Below are 11,488 nucleotides of genomic sequence, written 5' to 3'. Positions count from 1 at the left end.
CTCCTTCTCTCCCCCCTCCTCCTCCTCCTCTTCCTACTTCTCCTTTTCCTCCTCCTCCTGCTCCTCATTTCCTGTGAACCTGGTACCCCAAGAGGAGGAAGAGCTGAGCCCTCCCCACAGTTCTGAGACAGTCTTCTCCATCATGACCCTGAGTACCTCTGATGAGAACTCCAGAGACTCAGAAGACGAGGGAAGTCCAAGCACTTCAGCAAGCACCCAGTCCTTGAACCTGGCACCCCCAAAAGAGGAAGAGCTGAGCCCTCCCCAGAGTTCTGAGACAGTCTTCTCCATCATGACCCTGAGTACCTCTGATGAGAACTCCAGAGACTCAGAAGACGAGGGAAGTCCAAGCACCTCAGCAAGCATCCAGTCCTTGCCTAGGGATCCCCCAGAAGAGGAGGTGACTGGTATAGTGCGTTTCCTGCTCCTTAAGTATCAAATGGGGCAGCTCACGGCAAAACTAGAAATGCTGGATGTTGTGAGCAGCGATTTTAAGAATCAGTTCCCTGTCGTCTTTCAGAGGGCTTCTCAAAGCTTGAAGATGGTTTTTGGCATTGATTTGAAAGAGGTGGATTCTATCCTGGGCACCTATGCCCTGGAAAACTCACTGGGCCTTACCTATAATAGAGTGCTGATTGATGATGAGGTCATGCCCCAAAATGGCATCTTGATACTTATTCTAGGTGTGATCCTCCTGGAGGGCAACTCTGCCTCAGAGGAAGTGATCTGGGAATTTCTTAACAAAATGAGTGTGCATGCTGGGAAGGAGGGTGTCCTTGACGGGAAGCGCAGGGAGCTCATCACTAAAGATTGGGTTCAGGATCAGTACCTGAAGTATTGCCAGGTGCCTGAGAGTGATCCTGTTCGCTATGAATTTCTGTGGGGTCCAAGAGCCCATGCGGAAACCAATAGGATGAATGTTTTAGAATTTTTCGCCATGGTCAATGGGAATGACCTCAGTTCTTACCCACCCTGGTATGAGGAGGCTTTGAGAGAGGTGGGCGAGAGAGCTCAAGCTAGGATTGCTTCCACAGATACAGCTACCATTCCTGTGCCAGCAGTCTCTCCTGCCCCCAAGTAAAGACTCAGGGCAACTTCTTGACTGTTTCAAGAGGGCTGCAGTCAGTAGTCTTGAGTAGTGGAGGACTAGAGTGGGGCTGGAGGTACACAGAACATCTTGTATCTTCTGCAACTCTTGTCACCCTCCATTTTCAGATCATTGTACTATCATCATAGCGTAAAATCGTTGCCTGGAAAGCTAACTCTTCCCCTTTCTCCCTCTCTCCTGTGCTTAGTACCACTAATAATCTTCAGTTGCTATCTGTTTGGTTTTTTCATCCAACTTGAGATCATACCGTGTTTGTTCTTTTGCCCCTGACTGACTGCTAAGTATGTCTTCCCACTGTGGTGTATGTAGTACGTGAGGATTTCATTTCGTTACTGCTTAGTATTTCATTGGGCCTCTAAACCACATCGTCTTCGCCCAATCACCTGGCCATGGGTATTTCGCTGGTTTCACCTGTTTGTTAGCTGTTGTAAAAAGTGCTGCTTAAGCGTTGGTTGGAGAGGTTTGTTTGCATGCCTGCCTTTGCTATATCTGGCTATTGCTGTGGGAACGGAGTTGTTGGGTCACAGGGTAGTTCCCTGGACAACTCTGAGGAACTGCCAAATTGTTTCCGACAATGGCTGGCCCATTTTACATCCCTAACAGTAAGGGATGACGGTTTCCTCCACAACCTTGCCAATCCCTATTGTCCTTCCTATCTGTTAGTCATGGCCATTGGAGTAGGAATGACATAGAATTTCACGGTGGTTTTGCAATTCCCTACAAGCTAATGGCATTGAGCATCCTTTCTTGTGCTTATTGGTGATTTGAATTTCTCTGTTGTTGCACTGTCCCAAGTTTTTTGCCCGTATTTTTTCATGAATATTTTTGTTGTTAGCATTGATTTATGATGCCATGAGTTGTGGCCTTTGTGACAGAGGGTTTAAGTTAGTAATGGGTTATGAGAAATATACTTCCTAGTTTGCTTGTTTTTTCCCAAATTTGTAGGTTGACTCTTACCTTTTTTGATAAAAGTTCATGGACCAAAAACGTAATGTTTATAAGGTCCCATTTATTTTATCTTTTTGCTGCTTATGCTTTTGTTATAATGTCTGCCATCATTAAAAATTAGACTGCCATTTTCTTCTAAGAATTTGATGGCTATAGTTTTCCCTTTTAGGTCCTTGAACTATTTTGATTTTTTTATTTGTGCATGATGGGAGGCTTGGATTCCAGTTAATTGCTCTGCATGTGGAAATCCAAATATCCAAGCGCCATTTATTGAAAACACAACAGAACACTTTATTCTCTATTGAGTGAACTGTTAAGTTCACCCTTGTCAGTTTCCCATTGACAGATGTTGTTTCTTGAATTTTCATTAGCTCAGAATCTAAGGTTATGAAAGGCATTTGTTACATAAATTTTGCTAATGCAGCTTAAGAGTACACGTTTTTTTCGATTTCCTTCATTTGCTAGTGTTCCTGTAAGAAGAATGCAGCATTAAGAACAGAAATGTATTATTTTTCAGTTTAGGAGACCGGTAGTCCAAATCAGAATATTGGCTTTAGGGCTGAATCCTTTCCTGTAGATATTTTCCTGTTTTCCTGGGCTTCCCCAGTGTATCTGTGTAGTCTGTTTCGTAAGGCATAATTCACCATCAACATAACAAAAGGAACTCTTACTTCCAAAGAGCTCTTTTTACAGGTACCAGGGGTAGGATTTCAGTCTAACTTTTGGAGGGACACTATTCAGCCCATTACCAAAATACTGTAAATCAAATTGGGAATGCTTCCATTTGATTTTATCACCTAGAAACTAAATGATAAAATTCTGAAATAGGGTTTCTTTTCAAATGTAAAATAATTCAACATTTCAAGTAGAGAGAAAGAATGTAAAAGATAAATTTTGGAATTTGGGGGTGGTTTGGGGGTCTGTTCTGTAAATTTAAAGATACATATTTGAATTTTCCTGTCTTCACGAATGTTGGAGAAATCAAATCTTAATAAACGAATGCTCTTGACTACAGGTTCATTTATTCTTTAAGCACTAATTGAACATTGGCTCTCTGGAAAGCACTGCGCTAGTTGTAGGGCCCCTTGTGGCACAACGGGGTAAGAATTGCACTGCTGACTCAAAGACTGGTGGTTCAAATCCATCAGCTTTCCCACAGGAGAAAGATGAGACGGACTGCACCTATAAACATTTACATTCCTAGAAACATTTACATTTCCTATGGAAAATTCTATTCTGTTCTATAGGGTCACTATGAGTTGGAATCAACTCAAGGACAGTAGGGTTTGGTTTTAGTGTTGGCTTTGGTTAGCGGGGATCCTAAGAGAAGTAAGACACACCCAACCTGATGAAAATGGTAGAATCAAGCTGCAGCAATTGCCGGGATATAGAGAATGGTGTGATAGCTTCTATGACCTAAAGACGCAGAGAACAGACAGAAGGAGAAGGTAGGGGCTCCATATGAGAGCCGAACAAATTGTTTTCCTTCAGTTCTAACTCCTGGTGACCCCATGTATTGCAAAATATTTCATGTCTGACTTCTCAGGAGATTCCCAGGCCTTCAGAGGCGCCTCTGGGTAAGCATGTCCACCACCTCAGGTGTAAATGCCCCGAGCCAAGGCAGGTTGTGGCTTTGGGAAACTCACTCCTGTTAACGAGTTAATTTGAAGTTAAGGTGCTGGTGGCCAGACCCAAACATTCAGCTAGTGTGTGTGTGAGGTGAGAGAAAAGCCTGGAATGGAAAACTATTCGTAGCAGTTACTTTGGGTTATGCATAAAACAAAAGAAAGCTAATCCAGCTTGTCGGCAGTCATGGGAAGACACTCCGCACATAGTGCTTGTGCTAGGGCTTTTAACACACACCATCTGCACAGCTTTCCTGAGAAATAAGGTCCTATTTCCTTGATGTGGTGCCTGCAAACTGCTAGCCTGGCCCACTTCTCTCATGGGAAAGGCAGAACGTACGCCTTTAAACGAACATTTTAATTCGGCTATCCTGAGCGATTTGGCAAAATGAAGCAAAGTCTAGATTGTTGGCAGCGAGGGAAGGAAGGAGGGGTGTGTGTGTGAGAGAGAGAAAAGTGGGTTGGATGGAGGGGGTGGTGGTGAAGGGAGGAGTTGATCTGTGACTCGCATTCCAGGAACCTGGAGTTATATTCAGCTGGGACAGTGCCCTATATACATTCAAATTAAATGGGAGACCCTCTATGAGGGAAACTTTACTGAGTTCTATTTGCTCAGCATCATGTTTGGCTGATTTGGGATTCTGTGTTCTATTCAGCTATACATTCTATGAGATGTCTTGGATACCACCACCCGTCCCCAGAGAAGGAGAGGTATGGGATCAAAAGCTTATTAGAAATACCTGCCAATGACTAAAGATACACTATAGGCCAGACACTTTACAATACACAGTGCACATCTCAACAGTGCTACCAGGCAGGGTTTATCAAACCAATTTTCCAGATGGGGAATGTAAGGGGCATAGCACTTAAGTATCTCCCCAAGGTCATATATTCTTAGTAAGTTACAGGTATGTGACTAGACCCTTTGTCTGAATCCATCAAGCACACACACTGTTCCCTTCCCTCCTTCCTGATTCCTGATTCATTTCATTTTCCTCTGCTCTGTAAAAAAAATCACTCCAGTAACAACAATAAGGTCCTCTGTAACCAAGGTACTAAAATCAGGCCTAAAGAAAGAAGATAACAAGGAAAAGAACACACCACATGGAGATTGTCTGTGAACCATAGTTTACCAAAGGTCCTCTAGCCACGAACCCTGGGTTTCTTTGAGAAGTTGACTCTTCCCAGAGGCTGGCATTATTGTCCAGTCCCCAAACTTCCCCTGGCCTTCTCCAGTGTGCTTTCCTGTCTCACTCTGGAACCTGCAGGCTGTGCTCTGCTCCGAGTTGGATGGTCCGCGATCACCTGCCTTCTCCTAATAAAGACAAGGTGCTACTGCAAAGTGTGGTGAAGAAAGCAGATGGTGTACTGCTATCACTTGGAATAATGTCTGGGGTCTTAATGACTTGTGTTCAAACAAGCAGCCACCTAAGTGGGGTGTCAACTAAGTCCACAGGGAAGGAGCACACCAGCCTCTGTGATCCAAAGATGTTGGTAACAAAATCCAAATATGATAACGGGAAAAGTATCAGAGCTTAAATCGTGAACATCCAATTTGCAGAAGGCTCTGGAGAACAATGGGAGCACAAAATCTATCTGCAAAGTGTCTAGTCAGATTTAAGCCTCTGGCAGATCCCGACAGGCCATAGGCAAGAGATTCAAATAACTTTACTGGTAGAGATTATTATAAACTTGATGATGGTGGGTGGAACCATAGTCTAATATGATACTTGGTCACTTGACCTACCTCTTGACCCAATTGGAATTTGCTCTAGGCTCAAATATTTCTGGCTTGTTCCAAGACAGAAATTTCTTCTCTGGCTTTGAAAATATTGTTAGTGGTATTTCTTTCTTACCCTTCATTTTTATTTTTATGTTTATATGATTATTTTCTGCTTTCTATTTCATTTCACTTTTGTTTTTTATTGTTACTGTTAGCTTTCACAATTTAGAAAGCATAGAAGGAGTGGGTACATAGAGACAATAACTGATGCAATGCTTTATAGGGGGAGGGGAGGGAGGAGAATTGGGGAGCAATCAATGGATGTAGGAGTGGGGAGGGAGCATCAGAACTGATTGTGATGATGCTTATACAACTCTTAAAAAGCTATTTAACTATAGAAGTGTATGCTATGTGAATATTATATCAAGAAAATTACTAAACCAAAGGAAGAAACCAAACTTGACATATGGTTACCATGGGTGAAGGAGGCAGGAGTGTCAATAATGGTTGTATAGCATGAAGCGCATAATCAATGGAACTGGGTTATACATACAGAAGCTGTTGAATTGGAGAATGTTTCATTGTGTATATTTTTGCCAAAATTGGGGCCGGGGGGTGGGGGTGGGGGGATTACACAATGAGTACGGAGAAAGAAAATGTTCTAAAATTGAAGGCGGTAAAGATTGTACAACTCTTCTTGATATGGTTAACTATTGAATTGTGTACATGGACGCCGATAAATCTGTTAAACAAAATATGCCCAGAACAGAATTTTCCTCCAAGGTTCCACCCTCCCAGTACCTTAATTTTGGACTGCTGGTGTTCAGAAATGGTGCCTTGGTTGTGGAGTGGGTTATGTGGGAATCAACTCGATGACAGTGGGCTTGGCTTTGGTGTGGGGATCTCTAGAGCTATGGGAAATAAATTCTTATTGTTTTAAGCTACTCAGGTGGTTTGTTATAGGAAATTTGGGCAACTAATACATGGCCATCCCTCGATGCCGTCAGTACACACTCAAAGCGTTTCCCAGTGGGCTGGGAGAAAAAAAAAAAGATCTCCTGGTTTGGGGGATCGAAACATGAAGATGGATAAAAGATTTTTGAAACCACTTTGGTATTTCCAAATTTTTGGAAAATAATCACTGAACATACACATAGATAATGGAGCGTACCTCTGAAAAACAAACAAAAACCCGACCCTAATAATGACAGCAATCTCTGTGGTTAAGAAAAGAAAGCTGTTCTCTTAAGTGGTAGGTGAGGAGAGATCATAGAAATCACTGAAGAAAACATTTGTTACAAATGTCAGGTGCGAGACAGTCAGTTCCCATTCACACCAATCCTACACACAATAGACCGAAACACTGCCTGGCCCTGAGCCAGCCTCATAATCGTTGCTATGTTTGCATCAAGTGTTGCAGGCTCTGTCAAGCCACCTTGTCGAAGGTTTTCCTTTTTGCGCTGACATTCCACTTTACCCAGATTGGAGTCCTTTTTCCAGGGATTCTTCCCTCCAGATAATAGGTTCAAAGTTTCGTCTTCCTCCTTTCTAAAGAGCAGCATTCTGGCTGTTCTTCCAAGAGAGCTTTGTCTGTTCTTCTGGCACTTGGTGGTACTTTTAATATTCTTCACCAACACCACAATTCATAAGCATAATTTTTGGTGTTCTATATTCAATGTGTAGCTTTCACATGCATATAAGGTTATTAAAGTTACCATGGCTTGGGTCAGACACATTTTTGATCCTCAGAGAGACATCCTCCCTCTTCAATACTTTAAGGAGGTCCTGTGTAGCAGCTTGACCCAATACAATATGGCATTTGATTTCTTGACTGCTTGCTTCCATGAGCATTGAGTGTGGATCCCAGGGAAATGAAATCCTTGACAACTTCCAACTTTGCTCCCTTTATCATGATGTCTATTGGTCCAGTTGTGATGTCTATAGAGGTTAAATTTCTAAAACTTCCGGAATCCTTCTAAGAGGTGGCTCATGCTGGCTCTTGTCTGTGTACCTATCCCCGAGAAAAATCTTAGTTTACATTGTGCCAAAACAGTGCCTCTACACTGCTCCTAAATGGTCAGCCACTGGAGTGAAGCGGGGACTCACAGCTAAAATTTTGACTCTGCATTAAAAGGAAGAAGAAGATGCATGTCCTACTGAGATTGTCGTGGTAATTATAAAGGGGCATGGATAAAAGTGCTATTGAATGAACAAGGACAAAGCCTCCTTGCTAACACGTATAGGCTCATTTGAAAATCAGATGTGATCCTGCATTTGAAAGCATCGGTCATATAAAGGCAATTGCCATTGAGTAGATCTCAACTCATCCAACCTCATGTGTATCAGAGTCCATCTGCACTTCACAGTGTTCCATGGCTGATTGTTTGGAAGCAAATAACCAGGCCTTTCTTTCTTGGTACCGATTGGTGAACTCAAACTCCCTACCTTTAGCTTCACAGAAAGCACAGTAACCATGAACCATTTGAACCCTTCAGGTGCTCCTAACAACATCCACGTCTCTCATGTCCGTTTCAAAGAAGAAAAAAAAAACCGAAATGGATCCGAGTGATATGCAGGAAGTTTGGCATGGGTGACATAATTATTGCCAAATTTATCTAAGGTTGGACACTGCTCCTTGTAATGTTACCAATTTAAAGGCATCTCCCAATGGAGTTGAGAAGAACATCTGGAACAATTATGTTCATAATATCAACTTTAGGAAGAGCCATCCATCAAGACAGAAACTCTGAAACAGTGCTTTGCAGCCCAGATTTATGTGAACAACACAAACCACACAGCTGTAAACACCCTGCAAACATGTTAGGGCAAGGGATTTGGGTCTCCATGGAGGGCAATTAAGGTAGTTGTTTGAAGACAATATAAGACTATGCCAAAACCCCAGAAAGGAGTCTGCTGGTGAAAACAATCATCTCTCTCAGGGTACCATTAAGTTATAAATATTTCATTCCATCATGCTGCGTCTGAGAAGGATGTCTTGGCTTTCCAGCACCAGGCTTCCTTTCTCATATAACTTCCTCCACATAAAGTTTCAGGTGTCTTGTAAATAAATAGCCAAGGAATTCAAAATCAGGCAGCAAGTGAAACAGGAAGGCAGAAATCCATGGAAACCCTCACATAGGGACGACAGGATTGCCGAAACTTCTCTTTTTCAACCTATGTGAGTCCTCTTATGATGATGCTCGCTCGCTCGCTCGCTCACTGCCATTGAAGCTATGCGAAATCATAGCAACCTTCGAGAACAGGGTCAACTTTCTGCTGTGGTTTAAGGAGACTGTTTCAGGGCATAAGGAGCCTTGTCTTTCTTCCTCGATGACGATCCTAGTGAATCACAAAAAATAAAATGGGCTGAAAGGAAGTGAAGGAAAAACTGTAATCCAGAAACTTCACCTTGAAATAACTACAGAATTTTCTACTCACCTCCAGCTACAAAGAGTCACAGGTAAGGAGTCTCTCCTCCAGAACTGAGCACTCTTTTGTTTTCATTAAGTTTGCCATGTTTGATAAGGACCATTTTGTTCTGTACCAAGACTCAGGAGGAGAGCAAGTCCCCATAAGACCTATGATGATCCTCTCTTGGTTGTGGACCAAACACTCACCCCACACAAACAAACACTCATCCCACACAACCAAAAACGAACCCAGAGAAGGACGGGGGCACTTGAATATGGTGTCTATAACTCCGTTCCACTCTGACAATGACCTAGGTATATTAGAATAGAGAGTGTTGTTGTTGTTGTTGTTGTTGTTGTTAGGTGCCATTGAGGCAGCCACAATCCAGAGTGACCCTACGCACACAGAACAGAACACTGCATGGTCCTGCGCCACCCTCACAATTGTTTCTATGCTTAAGGCTATTGTTGAAGCCATGGTGTCAATTTATCTCCTTGAGGATCATTCTCTTTTACACTGTCCCTCCACTTTAACAAACTTGATGTCTTTCTCCAGGGACTGGTCTCTCCTGAAGACATGTCCAAAGTATGTAAGACGAAGTCTTGCCATCCTTGCTTCTAAGGAGCATTCTGGTTGTACTTCTTTCAAAATAGATTTGTTTGTCCTTTTAGCAGTCCATGGTACTTTCAATATTCTCTTCCAGAACCACAATTCAAATGCATCAATTCTTAAGCCTTGCTTGTTCAATGTCCAACTTTCCCATGCATATGCGAAAATGGAATAGACCGTGGTTTGAGTCAGACCATCTCTAGTCCTCAAAGTAACATCCTTGCTTTTCAAAACTCAAAATAGGTCTTCTGCAGCAGATTTACCCAGTACAATACGTCTTTTGATCTCTTGACTGCTGCTTCCATAAGACGGTTGTGGATGCAAGAATGACATAATCCTTGACAATTTCAATCTTTTCTCCATTTAGCATGATGTTACCTATGGGTCAGTTGTGAAGATTTTGGTCTCCGTTACATTAAGTTGTTATCCATATTGAAGGCTGCAATCCTTGATCATCAGCAACAAGTGCCCAAAGTCTTTCTCACTTTCAGTAAGCAAGATTGTCTCACCTGCATAATCTCATGTTGCTAATAAGCTTTCCTCTATTCCTGATGCCACATTCTTCATATAATCCAGCGTATCTGATGATTTGCTCATTGAGCCAAGATCCATCTGACATCAGCAATAATATATACTCCTTGTTCCATGTCCTCTTCTGAATCCAGCCTGAACATCTGGCTGTTACCTGTCAATGTACTGCTGCAACAGTCGTTGGATGATCTTATTCAGAATTTTACTTGCATGCAATATCAATGATCTTGTTCTATAATTTTCATTTTTTTTGTTGGGTCACTCTCTTTGGAATGAGCACAAATATGGATTTCTTCCAGTCAGTTGGCCAAGTAGCTGTCTTCCAAATTTCCTGCCCTAGACAGGTGAGTGCTTTCAGTTCTTCTTCAGCTTGTTGCAATCTTTCAATTGGTATATCATCAATTCCTGGAGACTTGTTTTTGGCTAATGAATTAGGTGCTGCTTGAACTTCTTCCTTCAGCACCATTAGTTCGTGCTCATATGCTACCTCCTGAGAGGGTGGGCTGTCTACCAACTCTTTCTGGCAAAGTAACTCTGTCTTCTTTCCATCTTCTCTTGATGCTTCTTCCTGCATTATTCAAAATGTGCCCAGAGGATCTTACAATGTTGCAGCACGAGACTTGAAATTTCTTAGAGTTCTTTTAATTTAAGGAGGCTGAGTGTGTGCCTCCCTTTGGTTTTCTAATTCTAGATCTTTGCACCGTTCATTATAATATTTGCCTCTGTCTTCTTGCGCTGCCTTTTGAGTTTTCTGTTCAGCTCTTTGACTTTATCCTTTCTTCCATTTGCTTTAGCTGCTCTATGATTAATAGGAAGTCTCAGAGTCTCTTCTGACATCTACTTAGATCTTTTCTTTCTTTCCATGCTTTTAATGACCTTTTGTTTTCTTCAAGAATCGTGGTCTTGATGTCCTCTGACAGCTCATCAGGCTTCCGTCATCAGTGTTCAATGCATCAAATCTGCTCGAGATATTCTTGAAATTCAGGTGGCATAGGCTCAAGATCATATTTTAGCTCACGTGGACTTACTTTAATTTCCCCCCCAGCTTTAACCTGAATATACATATGAGCAATTGATGGTGTGGTCTACATTTAACCCTTGGCCTCATTTAGTTGCTGACATTGAGATTGAGTTTCTTCATTGTCTCTTCCCACAGATATAGTTAATTTGATTTCTGTGTTTGCCATCTGTAGATCTCCATGTATATAGTTGCCTTTTGTGTTATTGAAAAGGGCATTTGGTAGGAAGATGTTGGTTTTACAAGATTTTTGTCATGCATTCTCCAGCATCATTTCTATCACTAAGACCATATTTTCCAAATATTGTTCCTTCTCTTTGTTTCCAGCTTTTGCATTCCATTCACCAATAATTACCAATGCCTCTTGATTGCATATTTGATCAATTTCCAACTGAAGCCATTGGTAAGACTCTTCAATTTCTTCATCACTAGATTTTGTGGTTGGTGCATACATTTGAATAATAGTTGAATTGATTGGATTTCCTTGAATTAGGATAGATATAATCCTATGACAG

The 11,488-nt window shown here is 41.9% G+C and overlaps 1 protein-coding gene across 1 annotated transcript; it reads left to right on the top strand.

Annotated features, from left to right (window-relative positions):
• Positions 1–142: 142 nt before the first annotated feature.
• Positions 143–1,081, top strand: LOC101661035 (melanoma-associated antigen 10-like). Its single transcript, XM_004713384.1, has one exon. It carries the CDS (start codon positions 143–145, stop codon positions 1,079–1,081), a length of 939 nt encoding a protein of 312 aa, XP_004713441.1.
• Positions 1,082–11,488: the final 10,407 nt, after the last annotated feature.

The sequence above is a fragment of the Echinops telfairi genome, unplaced genomic scaffold (genome assembly GCF_000313985.2).
Source record: "Echinops telfairi isolate 266 unplaced genomic scaffold, ASM31398v2 ScPeMD7_20;HRSCAF=75, whole genome shotgun sequence".
Classification (NCBI taxonomy): domain Eukaryota; kingdom Metazoa; phylum Chordata; class Mammalia; order Afrosoricida; family Tenrecidae; genus Echinops; species Echinops telfairi.
Note: the sequence above shows the minus strand (reverse complement) of the source record. Positions and strands in the feature narration are given on the sequence as shown.